General features: G+C 41.0%; 1 protein-coding gene across 2 annotated transcripts in view; it reads left to right on the top strand.

The window, feature by feature from the left end:
• LOC308080436 (transmembrane protein 131-like) overlaps positions 1-12871 on the top strand; it is a 44257-nt gene that overhangs the window by 3008 nt on the left and 28378 nt on the right. For both annotated transcript variants that reach the window (XM_080422319.1, XM_080422318.1), the window contains exons 3-9: positions 1427-1461; positions 6615-6683; positions 8002-8122; positions 10227-10343; positions 10568-10690; positions 11269-11349; positions 12023-12173. In XM_080422319.1, the coding sequence (XP_080278445.1) occupies positions 1427-1461; positions 6615-6683; positions 8002-8122; positions 10227-10343; positions 10568-10690; positions 11269-11349; positions 12023-12173 (697 nt within the window). The remainder of the gene's footprint in view (positions 1-1426; positions 1462-6614; positions 6684-8001; positions 8123-10226; positions 10344-10567; positions 10691-11268; positions 11350-12022; positions 12174-12871) is intronic.

The raw sequence follows: 12871 nt of genomic DNA, 5'->3' as shown, positions 1-12871 counted from the left end.
TGATAAACTATCAGGACCTGTGTAGGCTAGGTCCATGTCAGTGGGAGTGAAGTTCAGATCGGTATCATCTGTGCATTTAGCTTTCACTTCCTCTGCAAGACTGTTATCAGTAGCCATTTGTCAGCGGCAGGGTCTGTTGCATGCCAAGCTTTCAGATGTTGAAGGGGCACGCTGATCGCGGCGCTTTGTAACTCTAGTGCTAGTCAAGTTCTATAGCTGCTATCAACCATACTCGGCACCCCCTGATATGATAAAAAATATATGCTGTCTGATACTCTGCTCTTCATCCCTCCTAGAGAGAAATGGGAAAGGCCAAAACGTATTTATTTATTTATCCCTGGCTAATAAGCCAAATATGCCTTAATATATTAGAATTGCCCTCTATTACACAAATGTACAATTAAAAACACCTTAAATATTGTATTTAATTTCTTACTCAAGGGGGACAACGCCTGTCGCAAGTTGATAATGTCATTTGTCCATGTGTGGTCCAACCCTATGGAATGTTTTTATTTATTTATTTAAGACATGCTAAAGGCATGCAGAAACCAATAACCACCGATTTGGCTAATTTCCGTCCATTCCTTTGCTCAAATGACAAACAGCAGGACACAAAATTCTGTACCTTGAGGTGTTGAAACTCAATCTTATTAATCTTATGATTCCATATAGCCAAGCTGTCACCGGATACGCCTGATTTCAGCTAGAAGTCATATTAACTGCACAAATGACAGAGCAGCGGTGGCTGGCAACACAATACTGTAGCTAGTGGTGCTGAAACCTAACCTTCTCACTTGCCAGTTCTTGTTTGAGCCAGAGAGTCTCTAACGTGAGTGTGAGTTGACCTCACGTGCCCTGCTGAAGGCATCGTTCAGCAGCACCAGTGTTTTTCATTATTCATTGATGCTTTCTCACTAAACTATCCTATGACAAGCTCTTAATCCTTCTAACAACTAACAAGTGGGGAGATGTAACCTGTGCATTCAAGGGGAAGGAGCCAGAAGTTAGACTTTCTGACTGGCTTGATTTCTATTTGACTCTGGACTTGACCTGGATTGTGAACGATGCACTCTGACTTGCTTTATGCCCTCTGACTTTTTAAGATGAGTTATACTTTATTGATCCCTGTGGAGAAATGTGTCCTCTGCCTAACCCCACCTAACTTTTTGGCACAGTGGGCAGCCACTGAGCAGTGCCCCTGTGCCAGGGGTCCAGCTCTAAGCTCTACTTGAGGGCGCTACCACCACTATGTTCCAAAATATTTAATATGTAATTAAGAGCATTATGAATCGCATCTCTTAACCTATGAATAATTCCTCAAGTTAAGCACTTTAATCATGTTTTTAACTGCACAGGTTATAGTTAAATTGTCACTTGTGTATTTCCTGTTATTTCCTAATCAAACTATTCTTACTTTCTTTTACAGACGGAGTCTGACATAAATTCATATCATCAAAAAAGGTAAGACTTGATTATGTTTACTTTTGCATCTTTGTCTCTGACAGGGGTCATACAGTTTTCATAAATAATCCTTTTTGTTTTGTTTTAAACTGATCCGAGATAGATTAGATTAGACTTTATTGTCTAGAGGGAGATTTTGTTGTTGGAGGACACGTATGTGGAATTTGCATCGCATCAGTAGTCCAGGACGGAACAATGCAATGTCAGGCAAGTTGTCGCTTGTCAGGTACACGGTAATCTGTTGAGTTGACTTTGAAAAGTATTTCTGGGATGGTCTAAATGTTCTGGTACTCATAATGTCCCATGTGACAAACGCCTCTCTTTTGCATCTCTTAAGCTGGTGGAAACAAATGTTTTTATGATCTTTACAAATATGATTACGTGTTTTACTCTGGCCTAAAAAGCCTTCCTCAGTGTGATGCAGATATGGATTCTCATCACACACACACACACACACACACACACACACACACACACACACACACACACACACACACACACACACACACACACACACACACACACACACACACACTGTGTATTCCCATGACCAAATGTGGTCCCATTTGTTACCAGACTGAGAAGACAATGGATGACTTTGAAGGGTTTTATAATGGCACCATTTCAGCAGCAATTGCTTCCCTCCTGAAACATATGTTCAAGCTACAGTAACTAGAAAATAATAGTGTATGCATGCTTTTGCAAGTTGAGATTCAATGCAAGGATGTGCAGATAATTTTTTCCCCCCCAAATGACACTTCTATAAAACAAATGATAAACCACCCCTCTGAAATCTTCAGTGGAGGTGTGGCGAGTCCTCCATAGCTGTAGTGGCTTGGCATTTAGTAGGTGTGGCAGTGGAGCATGTCATCGTTTTGCGGTAGCACACCTTGTCCTCGTTTCCAACCCAGCTTTCCTACAGGTTGGCTCGCCGAATCGATTGCCCTGGGGCGGAAAGGGCACTAGATTTGTCAAACTTTCATGAGAGATTTTTCTCAATTCTGTACCGGTAGACCATTTAGTCTAGTAGTTACTAATACACCCTAGGGTTATAGGGAGAATGTCTGGACTTGGTAGATGGTAGATTTAAAACAAACAATAACAAAGGACATTTTCTTGTGGGCATCTAAAACAAACCCTGGCAGAATTTTGAAACCACCAAGTTTGAAGGTATTGTAGGCATGTGATGTGTTTTTACTCGTATGCACGTTTCAAGATTATTGACATGACAACGTGCACATGCGCACACGTTCTACGCAATTGTTTGCACCCCCCTCTTGGTGCTTTACATTCCCTAAAAGCGAGTCCAGCTCTCCTGCTCTGGAATTCGTCCAATCACAGTCCTCCAGATCAGAGGCTTGCGCTGCTCGGCCTTGTTGTGAACACACCCATAGAGACCCACGTGTGAATCTGGCTGGGTGAGTTGTATGTCCTGCGGGTGTGTGTGTGACTGTGCATGCGTGGGCGTACTCCACTCTGCCCTGCACCAGGATCCTTTTTGCAATGGGATGCATCCCTCCACACGTACCCGACACAGCATGCCTCAGGAATGACATCACCTTGGGCATGGGTTGAAAGAGAAAATGCCCCTCCCCTGTCCCAGTGAAACAGATGATTTAGCCACTGTTCCCAGCTAAAACACAGCATGGAGTCTCAATGTTTAGGATGAGAAAGCCTGCAAATACAGCAATAGAGGGAACTTTAGATTAAATTTAAGCGCGTGTAATTGATCTTTTTTTGTAAAAAAAAGTAAAAAAGAGAGGAAAAAGAGTTAAAGCTATGGCTTTAACTTTTTATCGTGACTAAGAGTTGTGCGTCCTCCTCCTTCTCAATTAATCTCATTATTACCTGCTGTGGTCAGCACCTCATCAACGCTTGTGTTTGACCAAAAAGTTAAAGCTATAACAAAAAAGAGAATTTCCGGTCGGGATACCTATTTTATCCAATCAGGAGAGAGAACCCCACAAAAATAGTTTATCAGCTTCAATTTGATTTTCTTTACAAATTCAATTTTTTCATCATTTAAAATTTCACTTGTTTATCCTCTAGGTCGGGACCCATGTTTGGGTAGCCGACCGATGTGTCGCGAGTAAAAAAAAAAAAATTCCCCCGTTTCTTACATTTAGAAACAGAAATATATTATTTAAAAATATTTTAACTTTTCCTCGACTAAAAACTATTCCAAAAGCTTATAGCTCTGCTATTTTCACTTGTTTGGGTCCCAGGCAAATGTCTAATTTCTCTTTTGGGGTTTTGAGCTAAAAGGTTTGGGAACCATTGCTCTATCCTGTATCCTCCTGTATTTAGTTCGGAATGTAGACCCATTTAAAGTTTTCATTCGTTTTGGAGAAAATAAGGGGCCCTGGGCTTTTGCTGTTCACACTATATAGTATAGAATATAGTTCTGCTTGGTGTTATCATAATATTAAGCTTCAATATCTAAGCTAATGATACACAATTGTACTGTTCTATTGGCTGTTGAACCAAACGATGCAGATGCCTTAAGCATTCCTGACACCTGTCTGTCTGCAATCAATATATAATGGATGAATAATAACTTTCTTAACGTTAAAAGAGGATTAGACCTTAGACCTAGTTAGACCCAAAGAAAAAAGGGATGAGCTCTTCAAAACACTTGGCAACCTGACTCCCTTGATCAAACCACAAGTAATAATAAACCTACGTGTTATTTTAGACTCTGATTTGAGTTTTAAGTCCTGTATCAACAATGTGACCACAACAGCAATATTGCCACGGTACGGTCATTAATAAATCAGTTAGATGCTGAAATAATCTCAAATACTTTGAACTGCTGCAAAAAATATTTTCGACCAACATCACAGGCTCCCTGTTGTTTCATGTTCATTCATGAGCCTTGGATTATCTACTGCAGGCTTGCTAGATTTGCAGGGTTGGAACATAATATTTTTTAACCTAGCCTACCCTACAGTGTTTCTTTTGCTTAATGTTTTATGTAAAGGACATTTAATTGCCCTGTTGTTGAACTGTGCTATGCAAATACGTCTGCCTTACCTTACCTAGCCTTTATATAGCAGCATGTCTCACAATTTATGAGGCATGTTTTCATTTTATTTTCCATTGATTAATTACGTGTTTTACGTAAGCATTTTTAGCTGTTTTCTGTTTAAGTTCTTCCCCTTCCTGTTCTACGTTTCCTGTTTCCTGTTTTTATCTCTTTAATGTAATGCATATTGAGCTTCATGTTTTGTGTGAACGGTGCGACACAAATAAAGCTGATTATTATCAGGTCTCATAAGCACACATAACAGGCTGGCTGTAGCTTCCCTCAGGCTTCTCTTGAGATGTCACCTGTTTTCATTGGCAAAGCTTTGAATTCAGTTTGCATACGGTAGCTGTAGTTTTACTTGGTAATATGCCACTAGATCTCAGTGAGCGTGCTTGTGTGTATTTTTAAGGGAGTACACTGTAGCCTAAGTTATGTGTTTGAAAAGCTAGCTTGATAATAGGAGGTCAATGTCCACCGGCTGGACCAGTATGTGTTTATTAGTTCTTGTGATAAGGATACTGTATCGCTGCTGCTGCTGCTGTTGAATGGGCTAATATTGTACAGATCCCCTTCTGAACAGCCCTCAGACGTGTCTATACAGTATTTCTGCATTTGCCTATTGCCTCAGGAGGAGCGTGGTGTGAATTGTATCTAAACCCCGATTTGGTCATTATTGATTTAACTTAATACTTATCACGTGGCATGGTTGAATGCTTGATTCTGATTGGTCAATCACTGAATTCAGTGGTCTGTTATTTTTGAATAATGACCGCTTAACTCAATAAGAGACCGCTGTCTAATCAAAGACTCAGAGCACCTGGCTCATATCAATCTGCATTGCTTGATTTGGTGCGAGCATCCAACGTGGCAGCTATGTAAACGAACACACTGTGTCATTTACAGCTGGACATTGCTCTCAATTATGTTTTTGAAAACATTGAAGCGAGAAATAGACAAAGTAACCTTCAGGGTAAAGAAGACCCCTCCACTACGTGTCGGGGTCTGGGTTTATTTCTCAATAATGACCTGCTCCCCCTTGCTTAATGTTCTGTTGGTATATATTAATCATCTACAGTATCAGCATCTATACGTTTCTTTTTTGTAAACCAAAACGGCAATATATATTTGGTAGTTGAAGTCGTTGTGTTTACCATTGGGCCCCATAAGGACTGAGTTAAAATATAATTATAATAGGGTATTTCTCTCTCGCTCATCTAGAACAGGAAGTGGCTTGTGGTCAGCTTGTCGGTCGCCTTGCAGTGCTGATGGAGCCCTCGACAGATAGTGGGCCATTTCACACCTTCCTGCTTTCTGCTAGCACTTCTTACACCAATCAGCTGCTGCCATCATACATTTTTTCTTTTTGTGTCTTGTGTCACCGTGCTGTCGTGGGCCAATCAGAAATTGACATTTCACTAAAAATGTTAACATGACGTATGGTAACATTTTGCCTCAGGCGGAGCTTTGTGTATATATTGTGTGTGTGTGTGTGTGTGCACGTGCATGTGCGCACACACACACACACACACACACGCACACACGCACACGCACACGCACACGCAGTATACAGTATATACTTAACATTGCAAACCTTACCCTACAGCTCTGATGCACTGTTTGCAGAAATCTGGAGCTTTCAAACTGCTTGCATTCTCAAATCTATTTACGCTGTAGGGCTTTTTGCGGCACGCATGCAAAATGTGAACCTCCAGGCTAACTTGCAGACTGATTGAGGAGTGGTCATTGGTGTTGTGCAGGCGTCTTAATAGTGAGGGCCAAGCAACAATAACTATTGCATTGCCTCCATTGTTTTTGTTAAAGCTCACAAGGCAAGGCACTCTCTTTTTAATGCAACTCATGCTAGTTGAGCTATAGAAGTGAATTATCTGTAAAAGGAGAGAAATAATATGCACTGCCGTGTCGTCATACTGAGCAGGTTTGACAGGTTTCCTGTTGCTGTGTGTGAGAGACACACACACACACACATACACACACAACCCCTTTAACTTCCGAGGTATGTCTGTTTTGACAGTGCAACCACTCACTGTGGCACTAACATGGACACAGGGCAGTGCACCGCTCTCTCGTCTGTCCTCCTAACCTGTCTCATGTTCTGTCCCTCCAGCCTGCCTCTGCACAGAGGGAATACCAGGCCCATACGCTTCGAGCCACCTATGCTCGACTTCCATGAAGAGTGAGTACAAACCTTAATGTTCAGCCACTCCCAGCAAATCGTTTTTCGTTACGTACGTTCGTTATTCCGACGTAATGCTATGCTGCTAAACCTGTGAAATCGGCCTGTGCAACATGACTGGAATGCCTGGAATGACAAACACAGGAAAGTGTGACAGTGGATTCTTAATCTGTTTCTTTGACTGACCACCTGTTCATGATGCCATCACTGACCACCTGGTACGCAGAGCAGTCTGACAAATGTAAAGACCTGCTGTTAACCACTGCAATAAATGAAACGTTGAAAAGAATATCTCTAACTCAGATGATTTAGGTTATACTGTAGTCATTTTACCTGTAATGGAAGTAGCACATTATGCTAGCTGATTTACCATTTGAAGCTCATTGCACTTTTACATCCTCAGAAATTAAAATGTATAATATAAATGGATCTATCAAGGGATGCTGCTGCTAAGTGGTCAGTTTTATAGATGTTTATTGGACCGTCAGTCGAAGAGTGCCTCGTTTGCCATACTGCATCTTAACTAGAGCTAGGCTAGACTCCCGGCAGGTAATAGTATAATTATGAGTGAATGAGTGATTTATTCACTTTATTCTAATAAGGCCACTTGACCCAACAAGCGCAAATGTTTGCAGCGCCTGCCGAATGTATTTATATTTATCTGTTAGTTGTTTTCACCACAGTGCTCTAGATAAGGCCCAGGCAGAAGACAAAGAGTGGACAAAAAGGAAGCTTTAACTCGCATCAAGTTGTATAATTATATACAAAATAAGTTAAATCCTAAGAAGAGGTATATAAAAAACCCATAGCATTCAGCATGAAACTAAACTGAGGAACATGACCAAAAATTACGATAAAGCGAACACTGTCTGCGCTCATTCTCACAGAGACCAACAATAAGGAAACACAAAGAAACATTTTATCTTTCAACTCACTTTGCAGTGAATGCAATGTGTTGTTTCCTGTAGGCCTATATCAAACTTTTTTTAGCCGGTAGTGTTTCTTATTCTCATGAATCCTGTCTCAGCATCATTAACCGCCTAAGTGTTATTCTCAACCGACAACTCTTAAAAGGAATTTGTTGTTTAACATGTTGGGTCCTGACTCCTGAGGCTGTCAAATTCATGAAACTTTTTCCAAACCAGTGAGAAGAACTGGTTCAGATTTGTTCTAGACTTCACTGATAATATCAAGCTGGTTTGTTTTGAAACCTGACATTTTGGTCTCTGGATACAGTAATGCTTTGACTCACCATGTTAGTGACACTATTGACACGTGTTTGTGTGTGTATTTTCTGTATTTGTCCCTTATATTTCAGGCCTGTTGGCATGCCAAAAATGGAAAAAGTTTACTTGCACAACCCAAGCCAAGAGGAAATAAGCTTAATATCGATATCAGCCACAACTGCGCATTTCCATGCGTCATTCTTTCAAAACAGGGTAAGTGATTTTTCTTTGTTTTGTTTTTTCTCCTCTCGCACTTTACCTTTACCCCCTGCCATGTGTACATTAAAAGTCATTGTGAATTCTGTGAATTTTGTCTTGTGGCATGTTTTCCCCCGATGTTCTTATCAGAGTTGTTTTGATTTGCAAATTTGTTTTGATTTGCAAATTATGTTAGCAGTTTTATCACAGGGTGAATTGAATCATGCCTTAAGGCCAGTCCACACCAATGCAACTAGTCGTAACTCCTTGCAACAAAACCGTTTTGTTGCAAGGAGGTCTACACCCATGCAACTCCTTGCAACTGCCATTGGGGATAATGGTTGCAAGGAGTTGCGTCGCGAATCATTGAAAAAAATATTGTTTAGCAAACATCGGCCTCCTGGTGGCGCTATAACAGGCCGAATTGAGAGGTTTGGGGCAACCTCCAAGGAGTATGCATGCACAGTTTCTTACCGATCGGTTCAATGGTGCTGGAGATTAGCTGCTCACGGACGGACAGACAGACAGACAGACAGACACACACACACTGACACACGGGCAGACAGAGGCCTGGCGGAGACTATACATTTGTCTCTCTTCTGCAAACTGTGATCAAGGGGCCGACCTCTCCATTTCAGCCCTAAGTGCTAGTTTACCATTTTCAAGCAGGAACCACAACACACACCACAACCAACATATGACAAAACTCATTGCCCAGTGACAGAAAACACTGAGACTTTTCTTAGCGACAAACCCAAGTGTAATTGCACTGGAAAGAGGCAGAGAAGATGCCGACTACACCGCCCCTCCCTAGTCTTGATTTATTACCCTCAATGCTTTTAATATATATAATATAATATACAATTTGCCCAAAAGTGTCCTCTGAATGGGCGACCCGATAGCTGAGTGTTTAGGGCGCATACCACATGGGCTCTAATGCCTGATAGTAAGTCCCTGGTTCGATTCCTGGCTGTCCGTACCATTTGCAGCTTGACACTCCCCTGCTCTCTCTCTCTCTGTGTTTCCTGTCTCTCTCCACTACCTGTCAAGTGAAGGTTTAAAAAAGCCCCCAAAATAGCTTAAAAATGTATGAATGAATGTGTGTTGTGAATGTTTAATTAACAGGTGAAGCCTCAGTGGCTGTTTTCATTAGTTTTTCATGGGATTCTGAGTCAAACGATAGAAAAGACATGAAAATGAAAGAAAACATACGAATATCTCAAATATAAATATATAAAAGCTCAATATTGTCATTGTGATATACAGTCACTGAGAATACCTTTCAGTGTCATTAGAGTTTGAATTCTTTAATAATGTATGTGTTTTTCTGGGTCAAGGCCTTCTCTTGACACATACAAGTGACCCATATACCTTCGAGCGACACTTGTCGAAAGGGACGTATGATGAAGTATATAAACCTAAAGCAGTCTAAAGTCCTACTGTCAGTGACATCACTAGTTTTACTCTGCAGGTGTACAGTAGCGAATGACTTCAGAGTATGTATGTAGCATGAATCGCATTGTCCAACTTCCATAGTCTAGCCAATGGTTTTCACTGTGGGTTCTTGGGCGTCCACAGTCAAATTAGTAGTTATAATTCCATTATAATTTAATTCACTTCAAATTAGAACGATACAGAAATCTGACTTTTCTAACATGATTCATTGTCCCCACTATGAATCAATTGCTCATGCTTTAATTTAAACCAAATCATCATATCAGTGTCCCTATGACAGAATCATTTGAAATGGGGGTTCATGGAAGAATGAAAATCGATTTGGGGGTCTGTGACATGGAATAGTTTGAAGTCTGTTTGCATTGTGCCTGATCTCCAAATGCCCCAAAACACAATTATTACAGACTTTAGTAATTCATGTCAATTTCTATGTTCATGATGTTAATAAAACTATTGGCCTGTAGTAAGTGTCTTCCAAATGTAATGAAGATCTGCCTATATTTGGGAGCAGAAGCAAAATATTCTCCCTTGATAACTTATGCCGTAGATATCAATCTGTACCTGTCGAGTAACCTAACCAAAACGAGTGACTGGAGCTTGCATTCCAACTAGATGAAAAATATTCAGATTTCCCTTTTCTTTTTTCTCTTTCCTTTCTCTACAGATAATTCATCCGGGGGGGAACACGTCGTTTGACGTCGTTTTCCTGGCACGAGTAGTCGGCAACGTAGAGAATACTTTATTTATTAATACCTCACATCATGGAGTGTTTACATATCAGGTTGGTGTTTTGAAAATGATGCAAAAAAAAGAGTCAACAAAATAGATGAATGGATGAATGGAGAGCCCTGGCTATTATGCACGCTCTTGTTGTATGATCATACCCTATAACTGAACACCAACCAAATTCTTCTTATGCAGTGGAGAAAAAAGGTTGTCTCTAACAAGTGTGGAACCTCGGAATTGGAAAAACGGAACATTGCATTTGTCCATATTTCTCTCCAGGTGTTCGGAGTGGGCATACCCAACCCATACAGATTACGGCCCTTCATTGGGGCCCGGGTGCCTGTCAATAGCAGCTTCTCTCCTCTTATCAACATTCACAACCCACACAGCGAACCGCTACAGGTAAGCTTAACCACACACCTGGTACTTTTTGCGCTGTTCTTTGAAAATATGAACGGGAATATGTATACTGCCAGTTGTGTTATGGCCTCTTGTATCTTCTGATTGTTGTGTAAAGATCCATAATCATGTCTCTCTTTCATTTTGTTTGCATTACATTTTATGGAAACCACATTGACAGCCAAGGCAAATTTTAACATAATCATCTTAAATCTTCCTCTAGTTTCCTTTTTGACCCAAGTCATGAAAGGCTCCTTTCAGGGATGAGTCTCCGTCACACAAATGTCCTTTTGTTTGACTGAAATAACTGCAAAAAAATCCGTCACAAATCAAATTTCTGAAATAACTCCAGGATGTCTGTGAAAAAGTATCTTAAAGGAACACCCGTTACTCGCCACCTCTGGATACCTGATTCACAGTCTCCTCCTTCAATAACATGATGTTCAAAACAATACAAATGTACCTGATGATGCTAGAATATTGACAGGAGTCAGGTGTCACTCTAGCATGATTCAATGTTTCCTTTATGACAAGTTGATATGCTTTTGTCTAATGTAATGGTTTGCCTCCTGCTCTCACAGGTGGTGGAAATGTACTCCAGTGGAGGTGACCTGCACCTGGAGCTGCCCACAGGGCAACAGGGCGGCACCCTAAACTTGTGGGTGCGTACAAGGATAGACAGGAATTTTTAACCATAAAATATGTGATTTATTATCGTCCCTCCTTCGCTACACGTACACTTAGTGTGTACTAATATAGCTCAGTGTTCGTGGTGAACCAACAGATCTGGAAAATCAGCATTATACTACGCCCATTCCAGGTGCTGCAATACCGTGATGGCTTGTTCTGAATGTAATGCCTCTATGATTCTGGAATCCTTCCCTTTTACAAGCTGAATTGTCATTACATAATCGGTGTTTCCCTTAGATTTACTGTAAATAACAGCAATGAACACTGAAGTGAAACTGGTGCATACAAATTGGATAAATAACGTAACTAAACATATTTTTGTTTATTGAATTAAAGAGTACAGTCTTGATGAGCTCTACATAACGTGCCTTATAAAATAAGAGACTTAACTTTTGGGAGGGGAAGGAATTCTACCCGTACCCCTATCTGGATTTGAATGTGTCACGTGCTCCAAGTTCAGCAAAGAGTTAAGCACTTGAAAATGGTTGAGTTTAATCAGTGCAAGTACTGATTTAATCACCGCTTTCTCAAAACGGACAAATGCAGCTCATAGATTGGATGGCACGTCTCTGAAACAAGGAGATGCTGGGAGGTCTTTAAAATTGACTTTCTGAAGACACCCTACAAACCTTGTTTCTTTCTCAGGAGATCCCCCCGTTCGAGACTAAAGGGGTGATGAGGGCGAGCTTCTCGTCACGAGAGGCAGACAACCACACTGCCTTCATCAGGATTAAAACCAACGCATCGGACCCAGACCAGTTTATTATCCTCCCTGTGGAGGTGGAAGTCACCTCAGGTAGGGACACACACACACACACGCGCGCATGCACACACACACACACACACACACACACACACACACACACACACACACACGCGCATGCACACACACAGCTCATGCGGGGCTGTTCTTAGTAAACATTATATCACATTGACAGTCATGGTCCTGGTGTCATGGCTGTGGATTCGACTCATGACCTTAGTCATGTCATCCTTTTCTCTTTAATCTCTGTCTCACACTGCTTCTAAATAAAGCAGAACATCAACGCATGCCATCTCAGTGCTATATATATATATATATATATATCAGAGGTCGCGTTAGTCCGATAATTGCCGGTTTTGACCGATTTTTTTATGACAAAGACCGGAAAAAATAAACCTCTCCGGACATCCTGACCGATTGACAATGACACGGCACGTTCATTAATTTTCACCGCAAATCAGGCACATTTCAAATCTTCTGCTTTGCAAGCTCTCTCTCTTGAGAGAGAGAGAGAGAGAGAGATAGAACGAAAGAGTGAGTCAGTCACACACAAGTTGTATCATTACGAGTTAGAATATGTCAGACACTAGGCTACTACAAGGGCACTTATGAGTAAAGTTGGCAAGTTGCTCTACTACAGTTTAACATGATGAAACATCCAACACAGATGCGTAAATACTCTTCACAACAGCTATAGGCTACTGCAACTGTGGCATCCAGGTGAAACACGA

Source organism: Gymnoscopelus braueri (genome assembly GCF_963280865.1).
Source record: "Gymnoscopelus braueri genome assembly, chromosome: 24".
Lineage (NCBI taxonomy): Eukaryota > Metazoa > Chordata > Actinopteri > Myctophiformes > Myctophidae > Gymnoscopelus > Gymnoscopelus braueri.
Note: the sequence above shows the minus strand (reverse complement) of the source record. Positions and strands in the feature narration are given on the sequence as shown.